This window comes from Hyperolius riggenbachi, chromosome 5 (assembly GCF_040937935.1).
Source record: "Hyperolius riggenbachi isolate aHypRig1 chromosome 5, aHypRig1.pri, whole genome shotgun sequence".
Classification (NCBI taxonomy): domain Eukaryota; kingdom Metazoa; phylum Chordata; class Amphibia; order Anura; family Hyperoliidae; genus Hyperolius; species Hyperolius riggenbachi.
The window spans coordinates 142,304,643-142,317,200 of NC_090650.1; the positions used below are offsets into that span (position 1 = coordinate 142,304,643).

Below are 12,558 nucleotides of genomic sequence, written 5' to 3' on the forward strand. Positions count from 1 at the left end.
TCCCTTTAAAATAATGATTGTTTGCAGACAAGTGATTGTCAGCAGACTCAGCCTGCAATCTGCCCAGCTTATGATGTGGACTGGAGGTGCTGGGAGGAAGCCACTGGGACGGAGTGTGAGAGACTGCGGGTGGGCGGAGTCTGCCGCTCGTAACTTAAAATGATTGACAGCGCAGCTAATGTATAGAGATGCTGGGAGGTGTGAGTGCCTGTGGGCGGAGCCTACCGAGCAGAGCGCTGATTGGCTGCACACGGTAGTTGGGGGAGAGAGTGAGAGCCGCCTCCATCACGGAAATTACAGGCACTACGCCGCCGCTGCACAGATTGGGAGAGGGGACTGCTGGACGGGCCGCACATGGGCGTAAAATCGTTGCCCAGCTTATGACGTGGACTGGAGGTGCTGGGAGGAAGCCGCTGGGACGGAGTGTGAGGCTGCGGGTGGGCGGAGTCTGACGCTCGTAACAAAATGATTGACAGCGGTGCGGTGTAGAGATGCTGGGAGGAGTGAGCTGCGGCGCCAGGAGTGTGAGAGGCTGTGGGCGGAGCCTGCCGAGCGGAGCGCTGATTGGCTGCACACTGAAGTTGGGGGAGAGAGTGAGAGCCGCCTCCATCACGTAGATTACAGGCACTACGCCGCCGCAAACAACCGCTGCACAGCGCGGAAGAGGGGACTGCTGGACGGGCTGCACATGGGGGTAAAATCGTTGCCATGGCGATCACGGAATCGTCATTTCCGTGATCGCGATTTCGATCCAAAATCGATTTATCGTTCAGGCCTAATTCTGCGTACGCATATATACGCCCCTGAATCCTGAAGTGGATTCCATGGAAACTCCAAGTCAGCTCACGGAGGGTGTCTCCGTGAACACCCTTGCGAGCCGATCGGCGGCTCGCAGGGTAAATGTAAACACACGGGGAAGATCTTCCCCGGTGTTTACATGTATACGGCGCTGCTGCGCAGCAGCGCCGTAGAGGAGATCGGCGATCCCCGGCCTCTGATTGGCCGGGGATCGCCGGCATCCGATAGGCTAAAGCCTATCCCATCAGGCGCAGGACGGAAATCCGTCCTGCGCAGCTCACAGGGGGGGGGGGGGGAGAGGGAGGGAAGGAGGCCAGGAAGCGCTGCGGAGGGGGGCTTTGAAGAGCCCCCCCCCCCCCCCCCCCCCGCAAGCGCAAGCAGCCGGCGGCGATCAGACCCCCCCCCAGCAGGACATCCCCCTAGTGGGGAAAAAAAAGGGGGGGGGGGGGGGGGGAAGTCTGATCGGCCTGGCTGCAACCTGATCTGTGCTGTGGGCTGGAGAGCCCACGCAGCACAGATCAGCACAAAATAGCGTGGTACAGAAGTGGTTAAGTACTGAAGAGAGAAGATAACTCTCTCACTGTGAAAACTTCTCTCTACACCTTAATAAGGCAAGATCAATGCGTGGTGGTAAGTTTTCTCTCGCCTTATCTCCAGCATGATCTTAGTGAATTGAGGCCAATGTTGGCTGATGGTGTAATGGTTAAGGGCTCTGCCTCTGACACAGGAGACCAGGGTTCGAATCTCGGCTCTGCCTGTTCAGTAAGCCAGCACTAATTCAGTAGGAGACCTTTGGCAAGTCTCCCTTACACTGCTACTGCCAATAGAGCGCACCCTAGTGGCTGCTGCTCTGCTCTGGCGCTTTGAGTCCGCAAGGAGAAAAGCGCAATATAAATGTTATTTGTCTTGTCTTGCCTATATATCATTTTGGTGTGATAAGTTGTGATAAAGTTACTGGCAAATAAATGGGAGGAGCGCTGAAATGTGAAAATTGCTGTGGTCCATAAGGGGAAACATCCCAAAGTAGTCAAGTGGTTAAACCAACTAATTTTCACAGCCTACCTGTATGGCAGTGGGACAGACAATGTAATGTCCACACCAAAGTCTAGGGCCAGTTTTTTTTTTTTTTGTTTTTTTTTAATTCCGACCAGTCCAGCATTATTTGTTTAGGATGTGGGGTGAATGCCACCTAAACATTGAGAAAAACATACAAACTCCATGCAGATAGTGTCCTGGTCAGAATCTAATCTAGGGACTCCTGTACTGCGAAAGCATGTTTAAATAGGTTTTAAAAAGGGACTCATTCTCTGGACCAAAACTGAACAGTTTAAATATGTAATGAGTGACAAATGTATTACCTCGGAGGGTAATGCAAACGTGCAGAACTGCTGAAAAGGCCATGATCCGGAGCTCAGAACCTGTATGCTGAAATCCACTGTGAAGAAATAAAACATGGATAAATATTCTTCAAACAGACTGTACCAACAGATTTTAAAGTCTAATAAAAAGAAGAATGTGTCAGCACCTGAGGATATGTGAATGTCGGGTCATGAGAAATCACAGGGGCCCTTGGGTCAGTCCAAGTCTATTGTCAGCTACTGAACTATACAGGATGTTCCCATCAACAGATGAAAAGGAGGCAGCATGTTTAGCAGATAGGAGTGGAGGCTATCACCAACCTGTGTTGTGGCGTTTTATTGTAGTTACAGATAAAAGACTTTGGATACATTACAATCCTAGGGCACCCAGGATGGGTGTTTTTTGTACACAAAACAGTAGTCAGCTGTTCAGTACCACAATCCCACTGCCACCCACCTGGGTGCCCTAGGATTGTGATGTACTTGATGTCTTTTAACTGCAAGCACCATAAAGAACAGCAATACAGGGTTGTTCTAGCCTCCAATTCTTTCTACAGAACCGGGTGCTAGATTTTATTCTCCATCAGCTGTGTCCACCTGCCAGAAGAAACTCGGCTGAGGCAGCCGATAACAAGACGTCTAGATATGTGGTTTATATGTTAAAAGGCTTTAAAACATTGTTGCATCATAACTGCCAGATGCCAAGCAGCTTACTTATCTTCACTTTAGTACTACTTAAAAGGAACCACAGGTGAGAGATAATAGGGCGGCTGACATTTATTTTCTTTTAAACAAGACCAGTTGCCTGGCAGTCCTGCTCATCTTTCTAATCAGTAATGTCTGAATCACACACCTAAAACAAAACAAGCATGCAGCTACTCTTGTCAGATTTTTGTCAAAAACATCGGATCTGCATGCTTGTTCAGGGTCTATGATTAAAAAGTGTTATAAACAGTGAAGGACAGCCAGGCAATATGCATTGTTTAAGAGTACATGAATGTGTGAACCTTCATATGTCTCATCTCGGATTCCGTTTAAGTATGTGATGTATAGTCATAGGTTGTAATACTCACAGTCTAGGGGCTCTGAATTTGTCAGGTGCTTCTTAAACTGTTCATTTAAGTCCTTGCTAACACCAATGTCTTGGAACATCCTCTGGAGCTTTGAGGTATATTCAAAACCACAGGCTTGCTGTAAAGAGAACACAAACACATGAGTGATAAAGCATAGCCATAAGCTCGTAGACCTGGACTGACGCACTGTGATGAAGAATTTGGACAGCTGACACTTGTGAAATCTAAAGAAGACTACAAGAGCAGGATATTTCAGCACCTGCGTAACGCAAGTTTCTCAAGAGCTTGCTTCACCATACAATATGAGCATATTACCAAACTGATCATACAATAAGTGGCCATCACTACATTGTGTGTCCTGTAGCAGGCATGAAAAAGCAGCAGTTTTAACATGCATCTGTCTAAGTGAAAACCATGATCAGGCATTGGTGGCACACCCATGGTCATAGATTAGATCATGAGCTGCAGAAGCAAAAGATAAAGGATGGTCATCAAACAATTCTCCATTATAAACCTAATGAATTATAGCTCTGTCAAGCTTAACTTTCTTTCCTTTGACAAAACACAAGAACAAGTTGTTTGGCCAACCCATTGATACTGGGTGCTCTCATCAGCTGATTTTCCTGACCGCACAAACTGTCATAATGCAGAGCTCTTAACCCAGCCTTTCTCAACCTTTGTTGACCCGAGGGAACCTTTCGGAAAATTTTTAAATCTCGGGGAGGATGAGAGCCAATGTCAGCCGGGTGCTCACCAAAACTAGCCAGGCGGGGCACTCAGCTAGAAGAGCTTGGGGAGAACACTGCACTTGTAGTGGACTGCTGCAGCGACTTAACACCAGTCACAAAAATTCATTCCAAATCCACTGGATGTTTTAGTAAAATATAAAATGAAATAGAGTAGCACCAGAGCCAGCAGTAAATCTCTCCACAAGGAGATGCCATTTCATATATTAAAAGCAGCACAGCCTCCAAGTAACATCTGGTATTACCTGTATATGAGGTAAAATCATTCATATTCTGGTAAGTATATGAATATAAAATAAATGTGGACTTGTTACTACACAAAACGGAGAGTCCTCCGTTATAAGTACTGCAAACAAGCAAACTGTCAAAAATGCATGTACTTGCATCAAAATAAAACTTACTGCAGTTCAAATGAATTAACAAAATGGGAAGTTGACCCAAGTTCCACATGAATGAGGAGAAGAAAAAAAAATAGGATCCCAAAAACAGACATAGGCCCGTGTGCAATTTACCTTTTCTCCTGAGTTTTCCCCTAGTTGATATTTTAAAATTTGTCAATAAAATGCCCTTTAACCCACCAGCAAGCACAAAAATTACTCAAAATAATTTTGATAGTACTTTTTACCTAACAGTACTTTTTGATACTTCTTCCATTGCAAAGTGCTAAAACATTCTTTTAAATCAAAGGTTAAATTTTTTTCTCTTAGGAGAAAACTGGGGTAAAGTGAATTGCATACAGCCCATGGTTTCTAAACCTTTCAAAGAAACTACTGCCTTCCGAATAAAAACACTTTCCATAACCTCTGTTCTCCTTGCTTCACTCACCTTAAGTTTGGAAATCATGCTTGCTTCTGCATCATCACTTGCACTGTTCTGGTGCACAAGTCTTTTTGCAAGCATTTTTGCATAGAATTTCTGAAATACATCCTTGTCTTCTATATACTTAAATACCACCATCTGCAGAGGGGGAAATATTTAAGTTCTCGTTAACAACTACAGTTACAGCTACGAAGTACACATCAGAACAGTAGAAGAAAAAAAAAATAACTGCTGTCCAATCGAAAATGGTGGTCAGAGCACATGTGCGCAGCAGTGTACTGACAGGCAAATTAAGTATCGGGGAGAGCTTTTCTACTTGCAATTCATAGCAACAATGATTTATTTTTAAATATTAAAATACACAGCACAATATTGCAGCAGATCACTACCAATTACAGCCAATGAACTACCCCTACCCTTTGACTGGCCAGGCGACATGGTAGCGCACTGCCGCAGTTTCTAGTGATTCGTGTGAGACATGATATTTATAGTTTAAACAGAAAGCAAAAATAAAACACAACTTACAACTTGATTGAGAGTATCTTCCAATTCAGCTTCTTCTGGATTCTTAGAGCTAAGATTAAAGAAAGGGAACAGGGTATACATTTACAAATTTTACTCACAAAAAAATGCTAACATGGGCCTCTATTCACAAAGTATTACAGCATTTGGTAATGCTGAAAACAGCTAATTTTACCGATCAACTTCCCAAGTTACAATTCACTAATCCTATCTCTGCACAGAAAATCACAGATCCCGACTAGTGCAGTAATTACCTCGGGAAATGTCAATTCACAAAAATTTCCGCATGTCATTTACCGGCCAAAAGTGTTCGTTTTTTTCTCCAGCTCAGAGCAGCCGATAACTGGCTCTCCCCTGCTGTCTCTGTGCGGTACCTTGACTGGCAGCCAATGGGGAGAGCCAGTCAGCCAGCTTCTCACTGTGATTGGATGCGACAGATGCTGGTGGGTCTTTCAGTGTATCAAAGCAGAAGCAGCTGACAATTCTGCAGGCATCCCTTTAGATGAGCATATTTTTATTGAAGCACACAGAAGAGCTCCCCCTGTTGGCTGCAGCACATCTAAAGGGATGACAGTATGCACAGGACGGGAAACCACACACACACACACACACACACACACACACACACACACACACACACACACACACACACACACACACACACACACACACACACACACACACACACACACACACACACACACACACACACACACACACACACACACACACACACACACACACACACACACACACACACACACACACACACACACACACACACACACACACACACCTGCTAGAAGGCTGGTAAGCGACACTTACGCATCCCAAAGAAAGGAGAAAATGCCAGCTCTGCTGTTAATTGCGCATTTCATAACTTTGTGATAGAAACATGTTGCTGCATACATAATATATCATATTGATAAACTAGTGTCACATACCGGATGGTGCTGGAGTCAGGGTACAGTGGGTGCAGGGGATGAAAGCCTTCCAGCCGCTTTGCGCGAATGCGCTTCTACAAAGGCTGCCAGCCTCCTTACCGAGCAGGTCTAAGTGACACTTACCGAGCAGGGCTTAGTGAATTGAGGCATGTTTGTTCGGTACCGAACTTCTGCCTCATGGGGGAAAACCTTTGTGAATTTGGGAAAAAAAAAAGTGTAAAATACCGCATGAGGTATTTTACCATCCACATTTTTTTTTTTACTGAACTGCTTATTGTGAATAGAGCCCATGTACTCAGATAGGGGAATAGGGGCAAGAAGCTGTTTAGTACTATATAAATCTAATATAGACTTACCTTTTCTTCAGCAGCGAGTCACAATACCGGGCAAGCAGCTCTGGAGATTTGCTGGAAGACTGGGCCATTTTGGTTACCGCATTGTTATTTATAAATCGACCACAAGCCTGTAAAAAAAATGGAGGTTTCTGTGTAACAACTGTTTGCGTTACATAGAAAAACAGTGATCAGAGATCAAGTGGAAAAACGTACCTTATCTAGAGCAGCTACAAATCCTGCATCATTGTTGAATGCAGACATAACTAGTGCATTATATTTTTTGTGGACATCCAAGACTGTCTGTACATACATTTTGGGATCCTGGAAAACATCAAAACACTTAGTTACAAAACATACATATGGTACAAGGATAGGATTAACCGATTCTATATTCTGTCAGTTATGCCTACTAGACATAACTCAAATTATTCTAGTAACAATCAGGATAAGTTAATATATACACAGTGTCTAGTGGCAAAGTAATGGAATGCATCCTTGTTCCAAGGCCAACACTACAGTACACCTTGCTTTGTCTCCTCTGTGGATTAAAAATTGCTGGATATATCGATAAGGTGTAACTATGTGAAACTCAAAGCACTCATATCATAAAATACATGAGAGGAAAGGAAAAAAACCAAAAAACTTCCAATTCTTGAATAATGTCACCAGCATAATCCTCTGGGTCTCCATTAAATCTTGACTGGAGACCTCCTGACACCTTTCTACCCTTCTGCAAAACAGAACTAAATGGGAGCTCCAGAAAAAAAAAAAATCAAATGTCAGTGTTTCAATGTAGTTCAGTATTGTGGCTGTAGACACAGGAGTTTAGACTGAACTTCAATCAAGATTTAAGGTAAACCTGGACTCATGATTTGTATTTTTTTTTTTTTTTTTTTTTTATAAATCCAATGTTCTCCTCTGAGCCAGGACTATACACATGGTTTAAGTCTGAGATATCCTTCCTTCATGTTTTAACTTATTTCAGTCCTCAACAGTAGCTGCTCCCTGAAAGGCTTGCCTCCTTCCTATGTAACAGAGTGACCACAAAGATGCTTAAAGAGATAAAAATTAACGGTTTAGTCAGAAAGTGCGCTAGATGCAGGTAATGTTTTCAGGATTTGCATAGAGCAAGATTGCAGCCTGCCATGACAGAGAGCATATTCTACTGTTCTACCCGCCATGACGGAGACTTCTACAGCTCAGCCCACCCAGTTTGGTTTGTAGGCAATGTGACCTAATAAAACACTGTTATTTAGGTTTGATTAGAGGCCCCTACACTCTACTCCCTAAGCTATCAAGGCATTTTGTATTGACCTGAGGAGGCGGGCCATGACCCATGAAACACGCTGTTAGATTGCTTTTTGAATAAAAACATTTTTCCAGTTGTACTGGTGACTATATCTTCTGGAGAGCTAAGCGATTACCTACCATTATTTTTTATTTTTATTTATATTTTAAAACACTAAAATAGAACACACATTGGGTGCCTGCATCCTACCCACTACCTGTTATTTAGGTGTACAGAAAATGATAAGGTAAAGGATCCTTTTTGTACCTAAGTCTTTGTGGAAATGCGTAAGTGGTACTGAAGTACCCCCTAGATTCACTATAGATGCTTTGCAATTAAGGGGGAAAAGAAGTTGAGCCCTACCCTTACAGAGCAGCCATTGCGAAAAAACAACATGGGCTAGAATTCAGGTGGTAGAGTCACATACTTGTAAGCTTAGCCTTTTTTTTTTGTCTCTTTACAAAGTAAAAGACGGAGGAAGCAAGCCTTACATTTTGCGCAGCTTCACCACATTTTTCTATAGCAGCAAGTCCTTGGTTGTGGATATGTGTTTCTAAAAGTTTTTTCAGTTCTCCCAAACCATCCTGTATTCGTGATACAAGATTGTACATTCGCCCCAAATCTGGAAAGAAAATAGAAAATGACACACTGCTGTTGACAAAATGGTTAACTAACAATACTCAAGAATCAAAGCAAAGATCTGCAACTAAAAAAGATTTAAAGAAAAAGTAATTAGCTAGATTTTTATTTTTTTACACAGACAAAAGGTGTAACTATGTAAAATGGTAGCATTTTACTTTACTACTACTGTAATACATTTTAGTGCTGTTCCCAGTAAAATTGAATGAAAAAAAGACTGGATCATTAGTGGCCACCTTTATTCAAATAAGCCAATCACCTTCATTCTTGTCAGCATCAAGTAAATTTTGGAACTCCGTATGGAAGATCTCCAGATGTTTTTCTATGAGTACTTGTTCACATTTCCGTGCCAGCTCGTCCTGAGTGCTCTCATGGAGGTATACTTGTACTCGCCTCTGCTCTTCCAACAGCCGAGCTTCAGCCTGACATGTGCAAAAATGAAATGATCATACTAGAAGCAATAACAGCTGCAATGCAACCACTTGGGGCTCTTTTACACTGTTAAAAAGACATGTTTAACGCGTGACGCATATGCAACTCATGGCACGACGCATTGCAGCACACGTTTAAAATAAATGCATTCATATCATGTATAGTGTTAAAGGGCCCTTACACTTCAACAGTATAACTAGGCATAGCATAATAGCACAGCATTCATTTGGAAACCCAGTATCAAAATAAGGCTACTTCATCATATGTGCTGCCTTTGTCTGTGTTCCTATGTAGCCTGCAAGCGTCCAGTGGAGAGCTATCAGCAGGAATAAAGCTCCTGGGGAAACACATTCCTGCCATCTCTCATCAGTAGCAACAGAAAACTGCAGTAGAGGCAAAGTACTGTCACATTTCACAGCTTACACATTTATATTATCTATACAGAGTATAAAACAATAGGTTGCTACAAGTCTTCAATTAATACAGTACAGGGCTTTTTAGAGAGATGACACTGGACATGGTTTTTAAGCCAGATTCGGATGAGTGGAAAGGATTTGTTCTTGTTGCAGCTGACAACCAGTCACATTCCTGGCTTCATTTTCAAACCAACATGGTAAAAATGAAATTCTAACACTCCAAAGAACAAAAGCTAGCTACACACGCTAGATGGCACTTGGTTGCACAGGGTGGAAGATATGTACATGTATTAACACAGCATTGAGAGACTGAGGGGGTAAGAGAGCCCTAGCCAAAAGACCTTACAGTCTAAAGGGTTAAAGATGCCTTAAGATCTGGCTTATTTCTGAAACAGGATCATTAAGATATTATTATTATTTAGTATTTAACCACTTCACAACTGAGGGGTTTTACCCCTTGAGCACCTTTCAGCGCTCCTTCCATTCATTCGTCTATATCTTTATCATTACTTATCACAATGAAATTAACTATATCTTGTTTTTTTCGCCACCAATTAGGCTTTCTTTATGTGGGACATTATGCCAAGAATTATTTTACTCTAAATGTGTTTTAATGGGAAAATAGGAAAAAATGTGGGAAAAAATTCATTATTTTTCAGTTTTTGGCCATTATAGTTTTTAAATAATGCATGCTACTGTAATTAAAACCCATGTAATTTGCCCATTTGTCCCGGTTATAAAACCGTTTAAATTATGTCCCTATCACAATGTTTGGCGCCAATATTTTATTTGGAAATAAAGATGCATGTTTTTCAGTTTTGCGTCCATCCCTAATTACAAGTCCATAGTTTATAAAGTAATGTTATACCCTCGACATAAATATTTAAAAAAGTTCAGTCCCTAGTAACTATGTATTTTTTTTTTTTATTGTAAATTTTTATTTTTTTTATTACAAAAAAAATAAATTGGGGAGTGTGGGAGGTAATGAGTTAATTTTTAGTGTAAAACTATTGTATTTGTATATGAAAAATGCTTTAGGGTGTAGTTTTACTATTTGGCCACAGTAACTTTTTGTGTAAGCGACCTGCAAGCGTACAGGAAGTACGCTTGCAGGAAATGTTATGAGGCTGGGAAACTTTTTTTTTTCACAATGATCGCTGCTTCTCATAGAAGCAGCTGATCATTGCGGGGGCTTAGATCAATGAACGGGAATAGTTTTTCCCGTTCATTGATCTCCAGCCGAGCGGGCAGCGGCTTGCATGAGCGCGGGCAGCGGCGGGAGCGCGGGAGGTACGGATATCTCCGTCCCTGGGGGTGAAAGGATGGAAAAAGGGACGGAGATATCCGTACCTGTGGGGGTGAAATGGTTAAAGCACTGACATCTTCCACAGCGCTACACAGAGTGTATTGTCTTGTAACTTAACTGTCCCTCAGAGTGGCTCACAATCCCTAGTGACCAGGCCATTTTTTACAATTGGGCACTCCACAACTAACGGTTTATTGCTTGGTCATACAACTTAGCACTCAAATGAATTTTACCTCCTTTGCTTCTCACAAATAGAGCTTTCTTTTGCTTGTATTTGATTGCTGCTGCAATTTTAATTTTTTTGAATTACCGTATTTTCCACACTTTCTCCCCTTAAAAAATAGGGAGAAAAAGTCCCTGCGTCTTATACGGCAAAAGCAGGGAATCCTCGACTTACGAACGCCTGCTGATATGAACCGCCGCCATCGGGATTCCCTGCGTTGTCACCTGCTGTGACTGGCTTTCCAAAGTCTCCCTCCCCTCCCTCCCAGTCTCTCCCTCCCTCTGGTCTCTCTGTGATGACTCGTCATTAGAAGAAGCCACATAGAGAAGCCGGATGTCTTTAATCGCTGTGCATGTAGGAGGTAAGCCGCTGCTGCTCGCACAGGAGGGAGGGTAGAGAGGCAGGCGAGGGGGTAGGCAGGGACACAGGAGGACACAGAGGGAGACCAGAGGACACAGGGGAAGACTGAAAGAGGGGGTGGACATCCATACACATATACATATACACACACACACACACACATATGCACACATACATACATATATATATATATACATATACAGTGGTTTGCAAAAGTATTCCGAACTCTTGAAGTTTTCCACACATTTTGTCATATTACTGCCACAAACCTGAATCGATGTTATTGGATTTCCACGTGGAAGACCAATACAAAGTGGTGTACACTTGAGAAGTGGAACGAAAATCATACATGATTCCAAACATTTAAAAAACATTTTTTTTTTTACTTTGTGGAACCACCTTTTGCTGCAATTACAGCTGCCAGTCTTTTAGGGTATGTCTCTTCCAGCTTTGCACATCTAGAGACTGAAATCTTTGCCCATTCTTTACAAAACCGCTCCAGATCAGTTAGATTAGATGGACAGCGTTTGTGAACAGCAGTTTTCAGATCTTGCCACAGATTCTCGATTGGATTTAGATCTGGACTTTGACTGGGCCATTCTAACACAAGGATATGTTTTGTTTTAAACCATTCCATTGTTGCCCTGGTTTTATGTTTAGGGTCGTTGTCCTGCTGGAAGGTGAACCTCCGCCCCAGTCTCAAGTCTTTTGTAGACTCCAAGAGGTTTTCTTCCAAGAGTTCCCTGTATTTGGCACTATCCATCTACCCGTCAACTCTGACCATCTTCCCTGTCCCTGCTGAAGAGATGCACCCCCAGAGCATGATGCTGCCACCACCATATTTGACAGTGGGGATGGTGTGTTCAGAGTGATGTGCAGTGTTAGTTTTCCACCAAACACATAGGGCTCGATTCACAAAAGAGTGCTAACTGTTAACACGGCCGTCTTTCGCGCAAATGTTCACATTAGTGCGCAATTAAACGTTTTTGCGCAAAATCGTTATCGCGCGCAAACGCGAATTTTCGCGCAAAATCGTTACCAAAAAACGGCCATGCTAACAGTTAGCACTCTTTTGTGAATTAAGCCCATAGCGTTTTGCATTTTGGCCAAAAAGTTCCATTTTGGTCTCATCTGACTAGAGCACCTTCTTCCACGTATTTGCTGTGTAACCCACATGGCTTGTGGCAAACTGCTAACGGGACTTCTTATGCTTTTCTATTAGCAATGGCTTTCTTCTTGTCACTCTTCCATAAAGGCCAACTTTGTGCAGTGCATGACTAATAGTTGTCCTATGGACAG

General features: G+C 42.7%; 1 protein-coding gene across 2 annotated transcripts in view; it reads right to left on the reverse strand.

The window, feature by feature from the left end:
- Positions 1-12,558, reverse strand: part of CUL1 (cullin 1) — a 143,820-nt gene that overhangs the window by 19,125 nt on the left and 112,137 nt on the right. For both annotated transcript variants that reach the window (XM_068236336.1, XM_068236335.1), the window contains exons 8-15: positions 8,782-8,944; positions 8,375-8,505; positions 6,809-6,916; positions 6,617-6,723; positions 5,320-5,368; positions 4,801-4,932; positions 3,230-3,347; positions 2,157-2,233 (exon numbers count right to left, since the gene is read on the reverse strand). In XM_068236336.1, coding sequence (XP_068092437.1) covers positions 2,157-2,233; positions 3,230-3,347; positions 4,801-4,932; positions 5,320-5,368; positions 6,617-6,723; positions 6,809-6,916; positions 8,375-8,505; positions 8,782-8,944 — 885 coding nt within the window. The remainder of the gene's footprint in view (positions 1-2,156; positions 2,234-3,229; positions 3,348-4,800; positions 4,933-5,319; positions 5,369-6,616; positions 6,724-6,808; positions 6,917-8,374; positions 8,506-8,781; positions 8,945-12,558) is intronic.